Here is a 20074-nt window from a genome sequence, read left to right as displayed (position 1 = left end):
TCCCCATCTAGTCAACTACTTTAAAATGGGGGAGGCCTTGAATTGGATGTCCATGATAGAACAGTCTTCAGTAGTCCTTCACTAACAACAACCAAATCTGTACATTCTGTATTAAACCATTATTCTCTATGTCTCTGTAGTAAACTTGGCGTTAAATGGAGTAGCTGCTCAATCTTCACTCTATGGGAATCGTAATGCCTCTGATGCCATTGATGGGGACAGAACCTCACACTATCACTCTGGATCCTGCACCCACACTCAGAAAGACACCAACCCCTGGTGGAGAGTGGACCTAAGGGATGAGTACAGAGTTAGAAGTGTATCCCTCACCAATAGAGGAGACTGCTGTCCAGAGAGACTTGATGGTGCTGAGATCCGCATTGGTAACTCACTGGAGAACAACGGCATCAACAACACCAGGTGACACACAGACCTCTGAACATTTATGTCCTGTCTTCAAGGTATTTGGATTGTTATTCATCCATGCTGTAGATAATCTGTGACTATATGATATAGTTAACAATCAAAATCTGTAGGGTACATTAACGAGTGTAACATGAAAGGAATTTGCATCAGTTCATTTTTAATATAGCATATTTGCGTGCAGACCACATTGTGTTTCATTCAGCCTGATTTGTGTTTGAGCTTGACATTGAAGAGTCCCAGTGCCCTGTCATATCTATATCTCCCTCTCTCCCTCTCCCTCTATCAGATGTGCTGTCATCTCCAACATCCCAGCAGGAGAGACACACTACTTCCAGTGTAATGAGATGGAAGGTCGCTATGTTGTTGTGGTCATCCCTGGAAGGGCAGAATTTCTCACTCTGTGTGAAGTTGAAATATATGGGTCTCCTCCGGGTAAATGCTTCATTTTGATTGACTCTTGACTAGTCTACCCCAACTCCAGACCACTAGTCTACCTCGACTCTAAATTTCTAGTCTACCCTGACTTCAGACCACTAGTCTACCCTGACTTCAGACCACTAGACTACCCCGACACTAGACCACTAGTCTACCCCGACCCAAGACCACTAGACTACCCCGACCCAAGACCACTAGTCTACCCCAACTTCATACCACTAGACTACCCCGACCCAAGACAACTAGACTACCCCAACTTCAGACCACTAGACTACCCTGACTCTAGACCACTATTCTACCCCGACCCAAGACCACTAGTCTACCCCAACTTCAGACCACTAGACTACCCCGACTCTAAACCACTATTCTACCCCGACTCTAGAGCATTAGACTACCCAGACTCTACCCCATGTTATGATAATGTTTTTGTTCCGTTTTTTACAAGTACGTGTTACATTGAATGGTTTGCATTGGACAGCCTGTTTTTTCTGTTAGAATTTGTATAGCTGTCATAAGCATAATAAAGAAACAATATGTCAGAGTTATGACAATATTTATATTAATTTATGTACGTAGTAATTGCATGTCATGACAGCACCATAAGTCCTTTTCACACAGCGTTGTTCTTAACCCAGGACTATGTCAGCCCCAGGCTAAGACTGGCCCTGTGTTAGCTTAGCCTGTGTTCACACAAGAGTTTGTTAAACCTGGGTGAAGGTTTAACCCTAAGCTAAGGTTTCACACTTGAATTCCTAAACCCTAAGCTAATGGACAAATATGACAGAAGACTATTTTACATCTATGACAAGCTACTAATGTCATGTTCTCTCTGGCATGCTAATAATGTTATTAACACACGACCAATGTTGATTCAATTCACAACTTTTTGACAACGGCTGATCTAGATGCGCATCCTGTTTTTTTGCTTTGACAACTTTGTTAAAAATACTCAAAGAGAAAAACTGCAGTGTGAAAATATGAATATGAAGCAGAGAATGTGACTAGTCAAACTTTAGTCTTTCGACATATTTGCTAGATTAAAGCAAACTGCTGAAACTACTTTGCTGAGATAAAGCCAGTAAACTGAAACGACAAAGGTTTGCAGAGTGGAAGGACCGTAACAGAAACACAATGCAGCTGTTGGTAGCGGCGTGCCAGGGATAGGGTCAGGGTTAGGGTTAGGACCGTAACAGGAACACAATGCAGCTGTTGGTAAAGGTGGGTCAAGAGTGTATTTAAATTAGGTGAGAGTGTAGCTTTTGTGATTGGACAATACATTTTCCATGATTTTGTTCTTGACCTTGTTTCCTCACTGATTATTTTGTCACTGTGTTTCTGGGGCTAGCCCTGAAAAGTCGGTGCTAACTTTGCTCCAGAGCAGAGCCAGCTAGCCCTAGGCTAAGGGTGCTAGCCCACTTCAAAATGTGCAAGTATGAAGTGATTTGAGCCCTGGGCTAAAATCTCCCTTAGCCCAGGGCTCCAGAGGCTCTTAGCCCAGTTGGTGCAGTGTGAACACACCTATAATGCGTTATGATGATCGTCACTTCTAGTGGTACAAACATCATATATATTTTATTTTGTTCCTTTAGTAAATCTTGCGTTGAAAGGAAAAGCTGCACAGTCATCATCTCCGTTTCAAAATGGTCGGGCCTTTAAGGCCATTGATGGGGATAGAGACTCACACTATGACTCTGGATCCTGCACCCAAACTAAGAAAGACACCAACCCCTGGTGGAGAGTGGACCTAAAGGGTCTGTACAGAGTTAGAAGTGTATCCCTCACCAATAGAGGAGACTGCTGTCCAGAGAGACTTGATGGTGCTGAGATCCGCATTGGTAACTCACTGGAGAACAACGGCATCAACAACTCCAGGTGACACACAGACCTCTGAACATTTACGTTCTGTCTTCAAGGTTTTTGGATTGGTATTAATCCATGCTGTAGAATTCCCGCCCTCCATTTCTTTCTTTGTCTATATATCTGCATTTCTCTCTCTAAATGTCTCTTAATTTACTATTTCCATCTTTATATTTCGCTCTCCTTCATCTCTCTCCTCTCCCTCTATCAGATGTGCTGTCATCTCCCACATCCCAGCAGGAGAGACACACTACTTCCAGTGTAATGAGATGGAAGGTCGCTATGTTGTTGTGGTCATCCCTGGAAGGGAAGAATTTCTCACTCTGTGTGAAGTGGAAGTATATGGCTCTCCTACAGGTAATCATCTGTAATAGTAGAAGTATATGGCTCTCCACAGGTAATCATCTGTAACAGTAGAAGTATATGGCTCTCCTACAGGTAACCATCTGTAATAGTAGAAGTATATGGCTCTCCTACAGGTAATCATCTGTAATAGTAGAAGTATATGGCTCTCCTACAGCTAATCATCTGTAATAGTAGAAGTATATGGCTCTCCTACAGCTAATCATCTGTAATAGTAGAAGTATATGGCTCTCCTACAGGTAATCATCTGTAATAGTAGAAGTATATGGCTCTCCTACAGCTAATCATCTGTAATAGTAGAAGTATATGGCTCTCCTACAGCTAATCATCTGTAATAGCAGAAGTATATGGCTCTGCTACAGGTTATCTGTAATTGTCAGTTTTTACTGTTCACATTTATTATCAAGAAAGATTACATTATACTAGCATGATATGACTGTTAGATTTTTATGCTACATACTAGTATATTTAAACATTGTTCATAAGTGGCCTTTTTGACCGGACCGCGAGACCTCAACCACAAACTGAAGGCATACAAGCATAAACAATAATCCACCCCAGAATACAAAAAGGGCAACTTAAATAGGATACCCAATCAGAGACAACGCAGGGCAGCTGCCGCTAATTGGGGACCAACAAAACTAAACATAGAGATGCCTAGAGGACATCCTACAGTCAGGCCCTGACATAGACAGATGTTTGCTTATATTCTTAACTTATTTTTTTAAGAGTATTCAAGCTGTTAAGGTCAACCAAAGGTAATGACAGTACTCTGAGATAGTTTCAAAGGATAGCTTTTACATTAAATCTCTCTTTTTTTTTTTTTATAAGGCAATCTAAGTTAATGCATTGACATGTGCACAATGTGACTTTAGCGGGAGCTGTCAAGATTGCAGTACTCATCTGCACAATTGTTTACCAGTAACTTTATTGGTCGTTGACTTGTCCTGATTCTTTCATCATTGAGGAGTAGGTATTCATGTCGTGAATCATGTTTACTTGACACTAGTTGATGAATCCTGCCTAACAACGTGTTACTAAGCTACACATCCGTTCAATGGATGCATGGAAATTGGAATCTTTCCTTGAATACCGCACCCCAAGTCTCACTCCAAAAACCCATTAAACAAGAAACCAGCTGTGCCTCCCCCAAATCTGATCTTCTACTCCATCTTGTCCCAGGACGCTTTGTTGCGTGAATACACCTGGTAACACCTTGGTTGTAGATTGGTAAATTGTCTTTATTTATTGTTTATGCTAACCTAAGCTACAGATGTCACTCATCTCATTGCAGCATTTTCTCCTTCATCAATGAGAAGCAAAGAAAAGCCATCAATCAATCAAATGTATTTATGAAGCCCTTTTTACAACAGCAGTTGCCCCAAAGTGCTTTACAGAGACACCAGGCCTTACACCCCAAGGAGCAAACAACAGTAGTGTTGAATTTCAGTGGCTAGGAAAAACTCCCTAAGAAGGCCGAATTTTAGGAAGAAACCTAGAGAAGGACCCAGGCTCAGAGGGGTGACCAGTCCTCTTCTGGCTGTGCCGGGTGAGATAATAAGAGTCCAATTGGAATAATTTATAAATTTCAAAATTTCAAAATCCAGAGTCTATTTGATTTTAGACTAGGTCAAAAGTATGACCTATCTCAATGGGACATCTACTGGTAAAATAAAGGATAAATAAAATAAATGACCAGGTGGACAAGGACAGGGACAGCAACGGGCCCCCCAAACCAGGTAATCCGCAGGTGTGGAGCAGGACCTCATCTCCTCCTAAAATGTTAAACTGGAGGAGACTGCGAAGTTAGAAAGTGCATTCCTCATATCCCCCAGCACAATAATATAGCAGCGTAACACCTTGGAACTGAGACGGGGGGTCCGGCGACACTGTGGCCCTACCCGGGGGAGGCCCCGGACAGGGCCCAACAGGCAGGAAATCAATCCACCCACATTGCCAGGCATCAAACAAAGGGACACCCACAAACCGCATCCACCCTGAATGAGGGCCGAGTATTGCCAGCAGCGTAGAGCCCAATTGCACAAGTGCGCAACAGAGAGTCAACAACAAGCCAGTGACTCTTCCCCTGAAAGGCATTGGAGGGAGGGCATCCCAGTGGCGACGAGATCCCACCTGGCAAGACAGCAAGGGTGGACTGTATCAAGCCTACTGGTCACCTTCACGCCCCCGGGCCAGGCTACATCTAATTATAAACCGTGCTGTAGAGATGAGGTTTTAGTAGACACTTGAAAGTTTGCACTGAGTTTGCATTTCTAACCTTAATTGGCAGATCATTCCACAGTAGTGGAGCTCTATGAGAAAAGGCCCTGCCGCCAGCTGTTTGTTTAGAAATTCTAGGTACAATTAAAAGGCCTGCATCTTGCGATCATAGGTTACGTGTAGGTATGTATGGCTGGATCATTTCAGCAAGGTAAGTAGGAGCAAGTCCGTGTATTGATTTATAGGTTAATAGTAAAACCTTAAAATCAGCCCTAACCATAACAGGCAGCTAGTGTAAGGACGCTAGGACAGGAGTAATGTGTAAAAAAATTGTTCTAGTTAGGATTCTAGCAGCCATGTGCAGCAATAATTGAAGTTCATTTATTAATTTGTCTGGATAACCAGAGAGAAGAGCATTGCAGTAATCTAGTCTAGAAGTAACGAAAGCATGGATACATTTTTCTGCATCAGTTTTTGATAGAAAGTTTCACATTTTTGCTATGTTTCGAAGATGAAAATAAGCAACTCTTGAGACATATTTTATATGTTCTTCAAAGGAGAGGTCAGGGTCAAGGGTAACGCCATGGTTTTTTTACAGTTTTTTGGGATACGACCATGCAGCCTTCAAGGTTCACAGTGAGATCTGCTAACAAACGCTATTTGTTTCTTGGGTCCTAAAACGAGCATTTCTGTTTTCCTTGAGTTTAAGAGCAAGACATTCTTTGTCATCCACTTCCTAATATCTGAAACGCATGTTTCCAAAGTAGCTAATTTAGGGGCTTATATATATATAACTGTGTGTCATCAGCGTAACAGTGAAAGTTTACGTTGTGATTTCGGATTACATCGCCCAGAGGGAGTATATATAGTGAGAACAATAATGGGCGAAGAAACGAGCCTTGAGGAACACCAAAGCATACCTTTGACTTGTCATCCACACTAACAAACTGATATCTTTCAGATAAATAAGATTTAAACCAGGCTAGAAAATGTCCACGTAGCCCAATATGGGTTTCCAGTCTCTCTAAGAGAAGGGAGTGATCAAAAGTGTCAAAAGCAGCACTAAGATAAAGAAGCAACAGGACGGATGTATTTCATAAATGTTATTTGTCTTTAGGAAGGCATTCAGTTGTTGGGAAAAACCAATTTTTTATCGGCCTGGTTAACGTTCATTAGTAAAACTTCAAAAGAATGAAACTTAGTGATATGTTTGAGAGTAAATTTATATTTACTGTCATAAATATTAGCGACATCCCCTCCTTTTCGGGATGCACGAGGGATATGATCACTATAACCAGGAGGAGAGGCCTCATTTAAGGCAGTGAATTCATCAGGCTTTAGCCACGTTTCACATAAACCAATAACATCTAGTTTATGGTCAGAGATTAATTCATTTACAGCAACTGCCTTTGGAGCAAGGGATCTGACATTTAGGAGTCCCATTTTGAGATGCGTGGTGATCCAGTCATTTTTATTTTTATTTGTGACCGAGGCGGAGGAAGGCTTTATCTTACTAAGGTTGTTTTTGTTAGCACAACCTTGTTTAACTTTTCTCAGCCTGGAACGAGTCACAGTGGCAATAGATAAATCTGTACTAACTACTCTGGCGATGCTATCGACAGACTCCACTATGCTAGCAGGCTGGCTAACAGCCTGAAGCCTGACCTGCACCCTATCTCATGTTAAGGCTATAGGAGTGAGACTCCTGTCAATGTTCCTAGATAAAAGAAGAGCACCACTCCAGCTAGGATGGAGTCCATTGCTCCTCAGCAGATCAGGCCTGGCCCTATTTCTGGGAGAGTCACAAAAAGAAAGCCAGTTATCTACAAACTCTACCTCCTGTGACGGGCAGAACTCCGTTTTCAGCCAGCGATTGAGTTGCGCAAGTCTGCTGTAGAGCTCGTCACCACCCCTAGCTGGGAGGGGGCCAGAGACAAATACTTGATGCCAACACATTTTTCTAGCTAGTTTACACGCTGATGCTATGTTCTGCTTTGTATCCTCTGACTGTTCCATTCTAACGTCATTGGTGCCAACGTCTATAACAATATCTCTGTACTCTCTATACTTGCCAGTTTTAGACTTCGCTAGCACCAACCCCAGATTTGCGGCTACGTTGGTGGCACTACCCCCTGGTAAACAGTGTACGACCGCCGGCTGATTCTTTAGTCTAATACTGCGGGTAATGGAATCGCCAATGACTAAAGTTTTCAGTTTTTCAAGGCCACCGGTAGAAAATGCCTGCCGATCAATCCCCTCCGAAGACGGCTTGACTCCGACTCCAGTGAGGAAAACCTGTTGAAAGTCTCAGTTGGATTTAGCAACGATTCAGGTTTAACTGGTCGACTGCATTTCTTCCCAGTGACCAAGAGAAAGTTCTTGCCCCACTGCAGGAGCTGTGCTGGGGGGCTAACAAGACTATCGTTTCTTCCTGGTGGCACTGACGTAGTTTTTTCTATTTCTACACTAGCATTATCCTTGCCTAACATTTGCGTAAGAAGCCGAGCCTCTAACTCCGCTATCTTTAACTGAAGACGATAGTTCTCCTCCATGTTGTTGCTACAGCAATTACAGTGATAAGGGGTGAGTAGGTCCGTTAATTATGTCCAAAAAGAGTCACGGTGTAGTAAAGTTGGGTACGAGGTCAACAGATAAAAATACTGCGTTGGTAAAACTCTTAAAATAGAATTTTGACGAATTAGTTTATATAGAGTAAATTCGAAAAAAGTTTGGCAGGTAGCCAGGTAGGTAACAGCAGGCAGCATACAGCACGTCAACAATCCGCAATCTCAACAATCCCACAATGCAGTTCATCGAGCCCGGCTGAGGTTTGCGAAAGACCATAAGGACTGGACCGTAGGGGAATAGAGTAAGGTCATCTTCTCTGACAAGTCAGATTTCCAGCTTTGCCCAACACCTTGTCGTCTAATGTTTAGACTGAGACCTGGAGAGGACTACAAGCAACAGTGTCTCACACCCAACTGTGAAATTTGGTGGATGATCAGTGATGATCTGGGGATGCTTCAGCAAGGCTCGAATCGGGGAGATTTGTCTTTGTGAAGGCCGCATGAATCAAGCCAAGTACAATGTTTTCATGGAAAAACACCTGCTTCCTTCAACTCTGACAATGTTCTCCAACTCTGAGAATTGTTTTTTCCAGCAGGACAATGCTCCATGCAACACAACCAGGTCAAGCAAGGTGTGTATGGAGGACCATCAGATCAAGATCATGGCCAGCCCAATCTCGAGACCTGAACCCCATTGAAAACCTCTGGATGGTCACAAGCTATCAAACAAAGCCGAGCAACTAGAATTTTTGTGCCAGGAGTTGCATTAAGTCACCCAACAGCAATGTGACAGACTGGTGGAGAGCATGCCAAGACGCATGAAAGCTTTGATAAAAAATCTGGGTTATTCCACCATATATTGATTTCTGAACTCTTCCTAAGTTAAAACATTAGTATTTTGTTGTTTAATATTCATTTGTTTTCTTTGCATTATTTGAAGTCGGAAAACAACGCATCTTTTTTGGTTATTTTAACCAGTTCTTATTTTCTACAAATAAATACTGTAAATGACAATATGTTTATTTGGAATTTGGGAGAAATGTTTCTGGAATTAAAAAAACTGTTCATTTTACTCAAACACATACCTATGAATAGTAAAACCAGATGAACTGATAATTTTGCAGTGGTCTCTTAATTTTTTCCAGAGCTGTACAGCTCCGGAAACAATTACGAGACCACTGCACCTTTTTATTCCTTTCCAAAAAAGTTGAAAAGGAAAGTTTTGAGTGAGGAACAGAAACATTCAATTTGTAGTGGTCTCTTCATTTTAACCCATCTGTTCCTCACTCAAAACCTTCCTTTTCAACTTTTTTGGAATTGAAAGAAAAAGGTGCATTGGTCTCTGAAAATTTTTCTAGATCTAAATATATATACAGTATCTCACAAAAGTGAGTACACCCTTATATTTTTGTAAATATTTGATTATACCTTTTCATGTGACAACACTGAAGAAATGACACTTTGCTACAATGTAAAGTAGTGAGTGTACAGCTTGTATAACAGTGTACATTTGCTGTCCCCTCAAAATAACTCAACATACAGCTATGAATGTCTAAACAGCTGGCCACAAAATTGAGTACACCCCTAAGTGAAAATGTCCAAATTGGGCCCCAACTGTCAATATTTTGTGTGGCCACCATTATTTTCCAGCACTGCCGTAACCCTCTTGGGCATGGAGTTCATCAGAGCTTCACAGCTTCCACTGGAGTCCTCTTCCACTGTATGGTCTGAGCACTGACAGGATGACCCCCCACCCCTTCAACCTCTGCAGCAATGCTTGCAGAACTCATACGTCTATTTCCCAAAGACAACCTCTGGATATGACACTGAGCACATGCACTCAATTTCTTTGGTCAACCATGGCGAGGCCTGTTCTGAGTGGAACCTGTCCTGTTAAACCGCTGTATGGTCTTGGCCACCGTGCTGCAGCTCAGTTTCAGGGTCTTAACAATCTTCTTATAGCCTAGGCCATCTTTATGTAGAGCAACAATTCTTTTTTTCAGATCCTCAGAGAGTTCTTTGCCATGAGATGCCATGTTTAACTCCCATCCATATATTTACCAGTATATGTGTATGTATATGCATGTATCCACAGTATATATATTTATGTAGTGCCCTCCACAATAATTGGCACTCCTAGTAAAGATGAGTAAGAAAAGGTATGCAAAATGTACCTTTTGTTGAATTAGCTTATTATTAAACTCAAAGAAATGAGAAACATCCAACCTTTAATTTAAGTAAATGTATTACATACTGTGCAAAAGTCTTGGGCACCTGAAAGTCGAACAAAAGCCATTTATTTGGGTAGTAAGTGTTTCAAACAGGTACATTTTTTAAAACATTTGTTGTATCTATGTCTCTAGTAAACCTGGCATTAAATCAAACACAACAATCAAATCAATGGATTAGATATTTTATTATTACTAATGTGTTTTTAGGTTGGTTTTTTTTGTGTTGTATTCTCCCTTTTTGAAAATGTGTCTAGAATACCTAGATTATAATACTTTTCTAGTTTCTATTAATGTTAAGATGTGTTCTCAGAGTTGGATGGTGAAATCATGTCTACTGTTGTTCCATTGGAGACTTTGTGTGCACCTGGGCAGTCCTTGGCTTATTCCTACTGATGCCCCGGATGAAGTAATGTTATACTTCCCCATCTAGTCAACTACTTTAAAATGGGGGAGGCCTTGAATTGGATGTCCATGATAGAACAGTCTTCAGTAGTCCTTCACTAACAACAACCAAATCTGTACATTCTGTATTAAACCATTATTCTCTATGTCTCTGTAGTAAACCTGGCCTTAAATGGAGTAGCTGCTCAGTCTTCACTCTATGGGAATCGTAATGCCTCTGATGCCATTGATGGGGACAGAACCTCACACTATGGATCCTGCACCCACACTCAGAAAGACACCAACCCCTGGTGGAGAGTGGACCTAAGGGATGAGTACAGAGTTAGAACTGTATCCCTCACCAATAGAGGAGACTGCTGTCCAGAGAGACTTGATGGAGCTGAGATCCGCATTGGTAACTCACTGGAGAACAACGGCATCAACAACACCAGGTGACACACAGACCTCTGAACATTTATGTCCTGTCTTCAAGGTATTAGATTGGTATAAATCCATGCTGCTTCAGATATTCAGTGACTATATGATATTTCAAAATCTGAAGGGTACATTGGCAAGTGTAATAAGAAAGGAAATAACATCAGTTCATGTTTAATATAGCATATTCGTGTACATACTGGATTATATTTCACATTAAGCTTGGTATGTGTTTGATTTGAGCTGGGCCTTGAGTCCCAGTGCCCTGTCATATCTATATCTCCCTCTCCCTCTATCAGATGTGCTGTCATCTCCCACATCCCAGCTGGAGAGACACACTACTTCCAGTGTAATGAGATGGAAGGTCGCTATGTTGTTGTGGTCATCCCTGGAAGGGCAGAATGGCTCACTCTGTGTGAAGTGGAAATATATGGGTCTCCTAAAGGTAACCATCTATATGTGTCAATTCTCATGGTTAACATTTATCATCAAGTGAGATCTATATTATATGTGCATGTGTGTACATGATCTTGAGGATGTATAAAGTGGGGAGAAGTCTGTCATTTTTATCATAGGTACTCTTCAACTGTGAGTGACGGAATCTATAACAAAAATCCAGAAAATCACATTGTATGATTTTTAGTAATTAATTTGTATTTTATTGCATGACATGACAAGTATTTGATACATCAGAAAAGCAGAACTTAATATTTGGTACAGAAACCTTAGTTTGCAATTACAGAGATCATATGTTTCCTGTAGTTCTTGACCAGGTTTTCGCACACTGAAGCAGGGATTTTGGCCCACTCCTCCATACAGACCTTCTCCAGATCCTTCAGGTTTCGGGGCTGTCACTGGGCAATACGGACTTTCAGCTCCTTCCAAAGATTTTCTATTGGGTAAAGGTCTGGAGACTGGCAAGGTCACTCCAGGACCTTGAGATGCCTCTTACAGAGCCACTTCAATCCTTTGGCGAACTTCAGATGGGCCTGGACATGCGCTGGCTTGAGCAGGGGGACCTTGCGTGCGCTGCAGGATATTAATCCATGACGGCATAGTGTGTTACAAATGGTTTTCTTTGAGACTGTGGTCCCAGTTCTCTTCTGCCGTGTAGTTCTGGGCTCATCCCTCACCTTCCTCATGATCATTGATGCCCCACGAGGTGAGATCTTGCATGGAGCCCCAGCCCGAGGGAGATTGACCGTCATCTTGAACTTCTTCCGTTTTCTAATAATTGCACCAACAGTTGTTGCCTTCTCACCAAGCTGCTTGCCTATTGTCCTATAGCCCATCCCAGCCTTGTGCAGGTCTACAATTTTATCCCTGATGTCCTTACACAGCTCTCTGGTCTTGGCCATTGTGAAGAGGTTGGAGTCTGTTTGATTGAGTGTGTGGACAGGTGTCTTTCATACAGGTAACAAGTTCAAACAGGTGCAGTTAATACAGGTAATGATTGGAGAACAGGAGGGCTTCTTAAAGAAAAACTTACAGGTCTGTGAGAGCCGGAATTCTTACCGGTTGGTAGGTGATAAAATACTTATGTCATGCAATAAAATGCTAATTAATTATTTAAAAATCATACAATGGTTCTCAACAGGAAACTGATGGAGTGCCTCCTCCGGGTAGGGAATAAGGCGTTACCCCAAGTAAAGGAGTTCAAGTATCTCTGGGTCTTGTTTGCGAGTGAGGGGACAATGGAGCACGAGATTGGCCGGAGAATCGGAGCAGCGGGGGCGGTATTGCATTCGCTTTTCATTCGTACCCTCACCTATGGTCACGAAGGCTGGGTCATGACCGAAATAACTAGATTGCGAGTGCAAGCGGCTGAAATGGGTTTTCTCAGAAGGGTGGCTGGCTCAGTCGTCTGTGAGGAACTCGGAGTAGAGCCGCTGCTCCTTTGCATCGAAAGGAGCCAGTTGAGGTAGTTTGGCCATCTGGTAAGGATGCCCCCAGGACGTCTCCCTAGGGAGGTGTTCCAGGCACGTCCAGCTGGGAGGAGACCTCGGGGTAGGCCCAGGACTAGGTGGAGAGATTATATTTCGACACTGGCTTGGGAATGCCTCGGGTTCCCCCAGTCAGAGCTGGCAAATGTGGCTTGGGAAAGGGAAGTTTGGGGTCCCCTGCTGGAGCTGCTGTCCTCGTGACCCGAACCGGATAAGCGGATGAAGATGATTTTCTGGATTTTTGTTTTAGATTCCGTCTCTCACAGTTGAAGTGTACCTATGATAAAAATTACAGACCTCTACATGCTTTGTAAGTGGGAAAACCTGCAAATCGACAGTGTATTAAATACTTGTTCTCCCCACTGTATGTTGCACTGGTCCTTTCTTCCACTGATGTTGCTGATAACTTTCTTATTGTTCATCATTAAATCATTCAAATGATTAATCTCACTTCACCATCTAAAGATGAATGCACATATTTCACATCGCTTTGGATATGACTAGCAAGCAAGCAAGTTTATTTATATAGCACAATTCATACATAGAATTGCTTCTATGTGCTTTACAATGAAAAGAAAAATAGGTACTGTATTTTGGTATGCTAGAAAAGTAATGTTTAAAAAGTAAATTTTTAAGAGGGCCCTCTTCTTTAAAAGAGTAATGTCAAACACTGGGTATTCTTCAAACAGGTAACATGAGAATATATAATATTTTCTGTGTGTGATGTGTGAACGACCTGTTTTATTTATGGGGACATTTTGAAAAAGACAACTGTCTGAAGTATTAGATTTACAGTAAAGTTTACAATTGAGGTTAAGTTTAAGACAAAGTTTAGATGTTTGGCGTTAAGGTTAAGTTTAAGATAAAGGTTAGGTTTTTGGCATTAAAGATATGTTCAAGGTTAGGATAGGGTGAGTGTTAGGATTGGGAAAAAAAAAAATATAATATGCACACTATATATAAATGCATGGATATATATATATATACCCATTACAAAAATAATGAATACATTTTATATATATATATATATATATATATATATATATACACACACTCACCTAAAGGATTATTAGGAACACCTGTTCAATTTCTCATTAATGAAATTATCTAATCAATCAATCACATGGCAGTTGCTTCAATGCATTTAGGGGTGTGGTCCTGGTCAAGACAATCTCCTGAACTCCAAACTGAATGTCAGAATGGGAAAGAAAGGTGATTTAAGCAATTTTGAGCCTGGCATGGTTGTTGGTGCCAGACGGGCCGGTCTGAGTATTTCACAATCTGCTCAGTTACAGGGATTTTCACGCACAACCATTTCTAGAGTTTACAAAGAATGGTGTGAAAAGGGAAAAACATCCAGTATGCAGCAGTCCTGTGGGCGAAAATGCCTTGTTGATGCTAGAGGTCAGAGGAGAATGGGCCGACTGATTCAAGCTGATAGAAGAGCAACTTTGACTGAAATAACCACTCGTTACAACCGAAGTATGCAGCAAAGCATTTGTGAAGCCACAACACGCACAACCTTGAGGTGGATGGGCTACAACAGCAGAAGACCCCACCGGGTACCACTCATCTCCACTACAAATAGGAAAAATAGGCTACAATTTGCACGAGCTCACCAAAATTGGACAGTTGAAGACTGGAAGAAGGTTGCCTGGTCTGATGAGTCTGGATTTCTGTTGAGACATAATTTGGCGTAAACAGAATGAGAACATGGATCCATCATGCCTTGTTACCACTGTGCAGGCTGGTGGTGTAATGGTGTGGGGGATGTTTTCTTGGCACACTTTAGGCCCCTTAGTGCCAATTGGGCATGGTTTAAATGCCACGGCCTACCTGAGCATTGTTTCTGATCATGTCTATCTCTCTATGACAACCATGTACCCATAGACTGTAAAAAAAAATGTACGACACCCTTGCGCTCTTTTCCATTGGTGAAAACTGAAGCCGCCAGTGTCCCGATACGGCGCTGACATCTTGGACTTGCGTCTGCGCAGATAGCGATCTTGGGACCAGTTCTGCGCAGTAGTTATGTGCAGTAGCGAGCAGGAAGTAAAGCTGTAAAGCCGCAAAATCAACGGCCCCACCCCTGTGCCCCCCCTCACTCTCCCTTGCAGAATGCGCATACCGTAATCAATCGCAAGTCCAAGTACAGTACAACCTTTGCTTGTTAATATGCCTAGATATGTTATAGCCTAACTTACATCATGTTTAACCTTAATTTAGAATAGGCCTAATACAAAAATAATTGGTAACTTCTGGCTAACGATCACCTGCTAGCTATTAACATGGCTATTAACGAGGCTTGTTGTCTTTTAGCTAACGTTAGCTAGCCCATTACATTTATTTACTAATTAAATAGCTTATAAATTTAACTTACCAAAAAAATTTCAAAGATCGATTGGAAATGCCAGATCGGTTAGCACAATGTACTGCAGAACAACCCATTATGTCCGTGTGAAATTATATCAATTATAGAAATTTAGAGATTAAATGTAAAGTTCCAATCTCCTCAGTCCTCCGAAGATTCAGTGGCTCCTCGGCTCAGATAGCTGTCAATCACAGCTGTGAATCACGACGTCACACCAACGTTTTTAGAGCATTAAATAACTAACTAAAAACCAACTTATTTTAAAAACAAACTCTTGAATTTACATTAGCGTTATACAAACTACAGTAAATGACAGAAACCAGCTTCGGAAAAAAGATATTTGAAAGGTAATTTAATTGTTTAGTTGGTCTCGCGTCCCATTGAATAACATTGGGAGGGCGGGGTTTATGACCTATACTGGGACCACTCACCAGGGGGCGATCGAGACGTTTTGGCTTTTCAGGGCTTGTGCGGCACGCTTGCATGTACCCATCCTCTGATGGCTATTTCCAGCAGGATAATGCACCATGTCACAAAGCTCGAATCATTTCAAATTGGTTTCTTGAACATGACAATGAGTTCACTGTACTGAAATGGCCCCCACAGTCACCAGTTCTCAACCCAATAGAGCATCTTTGGGATGTGGTGGAACAGGAGCTTGGTGCCCTGGATGTGCATCCCACAAATCTCCATCAACTGCAAGATGCTATCCTATCAATATGGGCCAACATTTCTAAAGAATGCTTTCAGCACCTTGTTGAATCAATGCCACGTAGAATTAAGGCAGTTCTGAAGGCGAAAGGGGGTCAAACACAGTATTAGTATGGTGTTCCTAATAATCCTTTAGGTGAGTGTATATATAATTGATTCATTATTTTTGTTTTATTTTTAAATGAAGACTTCAAATGACTTCAGTTCAACTTTCAGGTTCCTCAGAATAACTGAAATTTCTTAAGTATCTTAAGTATACTTAAGTATTTTGATGTGCCAAATTGAGGCCAGATGCATCCTGAGTCCTTTGATTATCTTTTAGATGTTTATAAAAATGAATTCGAGTCCACCAGTGGGAAATTAAATTGATTGGACATGATTTAGAAAGGCACACACCTGTCCGTTTAAGGTCCCATAATTCACAATGCATGTGAAAGCAAAAACTAAGCTATGACGTCTTGTAGACCTCTGACATAGAGTCTAGGCTCCTGGGAAGGTTATAAGGCACCGAAATTTCCCAGCAGTACAGTCGGCTTTACCGTTATGGAAAAAAACGTTTCAAGAACCAAGACTCTTCCTAGAACTGTCTGTTCTGCCAAAATAAGTAACAGGGCAAGAAAGACCTTGGTCAGAGACATGACCAAGTACCCAATGGCCACTCTAACAAACCTTCAGAGTTTCTCTGAAGGGTTATGAGAACATGCCAGAAGGACAACCATCACTGCAACAGCTCATCAATCTGGCCTGATGGTAAAGTGGTTAGATGGTAGCCGCAACTGAGTAAAAGAAATACGACATGTTGCCTAGAGTTAGCAAAATGACATTGAGAGCATGAGAAAGAATATTATGTGGTCTGAAAAGATCAAAATTGAACTATTAGACCTGAATGCCATGCGCTACATCTGTGTGAAAACAAGTTACCTTTCAACACCTGGGAAAACTGTTTCTATGGTGAAGCACGATGGTGGGAGAATCATGCTATGGGGATACTTCTCCGTAGCAGGAAAGGATTAAGGAAGGATGAATGGTGCAAAATACAGACTGGTCCTTGACGAAAACTTGATCCAGATCACACAGGTCCTCCGATTGGGGCAAATATTAATCTTTCAGCATGAATACACACCCAAGTCTTGAATTATCCATGGCCACAGCAAACCCAAGTCTAAGCCCTATTGCAGTTCACTGATTGAATTTGACAGACATTTTAAGGAAGAATGAAAGAAATTCAGATGTCCATAGCTGGTAGAGAAATATTAAGATTAATCAATTGTGAAACTGAGTTGTGAAAGCTGCCAAAGGCATTTCTACAAAGCACTGGATAAATGTTTTGAATATCTCATGACTTACGTGAGATGTACAGCACATGAGGTATTTTAATAAATCAGCACGGTATATCCCCACATGTGGTTAAACAGGAAAACGTAATACTTGGGGAAGGTTTCCCACTGAAAAAAGTGTATTGTTCTCTTAGGATTTATGTTTTGCATCAGAATTAGAATTTCTGTAAAACGTTATGGGTACATTTAGGGTTAGGTTCAGGGAAAAATTATGATCAAAGTAATTCAATTGTTACTCTCCAAAGTTTCTTAACAATGTGTTTGTGTGTGATAATAGGTTGAAGGATTACTAATTAGCATTAGCATATACAGTGGATATAAAAAGTCTACACACCCCTGTTAAAATGCCAGGTTTTTGTGATGTAAAAGAATGAGACAAAGATATATCATGTCAAAACTTTTTCCACTTTTAATGTAACCTATAATGTGAACAATTCCATTGAAAAACAAACTGATATCTCCGAGGGGGAAAAATGAAAAATAAAAACTTTACAATAACCTGGTTGCATAAGTGTGCACACCCTCTTATAACTGGGGATGTGGCTGTGTTCAGAATTGACCAATCACATTCAAACTAAATATTAAATAGAAGTCATTAAACACCTGCCATCATTTAAAGTGACTGTGATTAATCACAAATAAAGTTCAGCTGTTCTAGTATGATTTTCTTGACATTTTCTTAGTTGCATCTCAGAGCAAAAGCCATGGTCCGCAGAGAGGGTACAAAATAATTTCCAAAGTATTAGATATACTATGGAACACAGTGAAGATAGTCATCATCAAGTGGAGAAAATATGGCACAACAGAGACATTACCAAGAACTGGACATCCCTCCAAAATGTATGAAAAGACGAGAAGAAAACTGGTCAGTGAGGCTTCCAACAGGCCTATAGCAACATTAAAGCAACTGCAGGAATTTCTGGCAAGTAACAATCTCCCATATTCTTCATATGAATGGGTTATGGGGTAGGGTGGCAAGATGGAAGCCTTTTCTTACAAAGAAAAACATTGAAGCCTGGCTGAAGTTTGCAAAAACAAATGTAAAGTCTTCCAAAAGCACATAGGAAAATGTGTTATGATCTGATTAAACCAAGGTTTAACTTTTTGGCCATAATTGCAAAAGGTATGTTTGGCGCAAAAACAACACTGCACATCACCCAAAGAAAACCATACCCACAGTGAAGCATGGTGGTGGCAGCATCATGCTTTGGGGCTTTTTTTCTTCAGCTGGAACCAGGGCTTAGTCAGGGTGGAGTTCCAAATACCAGGCAATTTTGGCACAAAACCTTCAGGCGTCCATTAGAAAGCTGAAGATGAAGTTCATCTTTCAGCACGACAACGACCCAAAGCACACATCCAAATCCACTAAAGCATGGCTTCACCAGAAGAAGATTATGTTTTGGAATTGCCCAGCCAGAGTCCAGACCTGGATCCAATTGAACATCTGTGGGGTGATCTGGAGAGGGCTGTGCACAGGAGATGTCCTTGCAATCTGACAGATTTGGAGTGCTTTTTCAAAGAAGGAAAATATTGCCACGTCAAGATGTGCCATGCTAATAGACTCCTACCCAAATAGACTGAGTGCTGTAATCAAATCAAAAGGTGCTTCAACAAAATATTAGTTTAAGGGTGTGCACACTTATGCAACCAGGTTATTGTGAGTTTTACATTTTTCCACCTCAAAGAATTTGGGTTGTTTTTCAATTGAATTGTTCATGTTATAGGTCACATTAAAAATGGAAAAAGTTCTGACATGATTTCTCTTTGTCTCATTCTTTTACATCACAAGAACCTGGCATTTTAACAGAGGTGTGTAGACTTTTTATATCTACTGCAGTACTGTGCAAATTCTTAGGCACTTGAAAGTCAAATTAAAGTCATTTATTTGGATAGTAAGAAATAAGTAAAAATATATATATTATGGATGTTTCTTTTTTTTATTAAAACCTACTACCCAAATAAATGTTCTAATTCGACTTTCAGGAGCTTTAGAATTTGCAGAGTACTCTATATTTGTTATGTTTCTTTGATTATATGTGTTGTTTCTACAGGTAAACCTATGCTGTAAACATATGAAGGGGAGAACAGGACGATCATCAGATAAACTGAACAGAGGGGGATGTCACATGTCAAACAAACACGTGTAACACTGTATTCTAGTAACTATATTGATTATGATCTGATAAGTTGCAGTGTTTGTTGGTAGCTACCTTTATTTAAATATAGAAATGACCACTATACATTGCATGTATAAACTAATGATCAGCTGTGAGGTATTACCATTATATTTTACAGTTATAAAATAATGACACAGAATTCTCCTTGAGTTTTATACTGTTTAGTATCTTAGTTTACTTTTATACTGACTTTTCTTTTCAATATGAATAAATCTGAGTAGCAATGCTACCAACACAATCTGCCTCATCAGCACACAATTACTTTAATAAACATTGTGTTCTCCCTGATTATTCAATAAATAACTCTACCTAAACCAAAAACATTTCCTTGTTAAGTACATAATTTTTCTGTTAGTTCATCTAACATGGAGTCTACAAGGACAATAGACCTCACCAACTCTATGACAGTGTGATATAGTAATGGCTATTATAACTGGCTACATGCCTAAAAACAGCCACCTGCAAAGTTAGGACAATAATTAAGACAGGATGACAATGCCCCCATCAGCAGGATATGAGGGGTCACTGAATGGTGGATGAGTACAAAAACAAGAAAAGGAACCAGGCGAGCCCAGTTAAAAGGGATGAATGATGTTGCCCTCACTGGATTCGAACTGAGG

At 40.9% G+C, this 20074-nt stretch overlaps 2 protein-coding genes across 11 annotated transcripts in view; one reads left to right on the top strand and one right to left on the bottom strand.

The window, feature by feature from the left end:
* The window catches only part of LOC105006817, an 80099-nt gene extending 60332 nt beyond the window's left edge, over window positions 1-19767 (top strand). For all 4 annotated transcript variants that reach the window (XM_029113932.2, XM_029113933.2, XM_029113934.2 and 1 more), the window contains 7 exons: window positions 141-420; window positions 713-858; window positions 2451-2733; window positions 2930-3075; window positions 10659-10932; window positions 11215-11360; window positions 19329-19767. In XM_029113932.2, the coding sequence (XP_028969765.2) occupies window positions 141-420; window positions 713-858; window positions 2451-2733; window positions 2930-3075; window positions 10659-10932; window positions 11215-11360; window positions 19329-19345 (1292 nt within the window). In that variant the 3' untranslated portion in view covers window positions 19346-19767. The remainder of the gene's footprint in view (window positions 1-140; window positions 421-712; window positions 859-2450; window positions 2734-2929; window positions 3076-10658; window positions 10933-11214; window positions 11361-19328) is intronic.
* Window positions 1-20074, bottom strand: part of grip2b (glutamate receptor interacting protein 2b) — a 399250-nt gene that overhangs the window by 152169 nt on the left and 227007 nt on the right. The window lies entirely within an intron of this gene.

Source organism: Esox lucius, chromosome 17 (assembly GCF_011004845.1).
Source record: "Esox lucius isolate fEsoLuc1 chromosome 17, fEsoLuc1.pri, whole genome shotgun sequence".
NCBI classification, from domain to species: Eukaryota; Metazoa; Chordata; class Actinopteri; order Esociformes; family Esocidae; genus Esox; species Esox lucius.
This window is presented reverse-complemented; position numbering and strand designations above follow the sequence as displayed.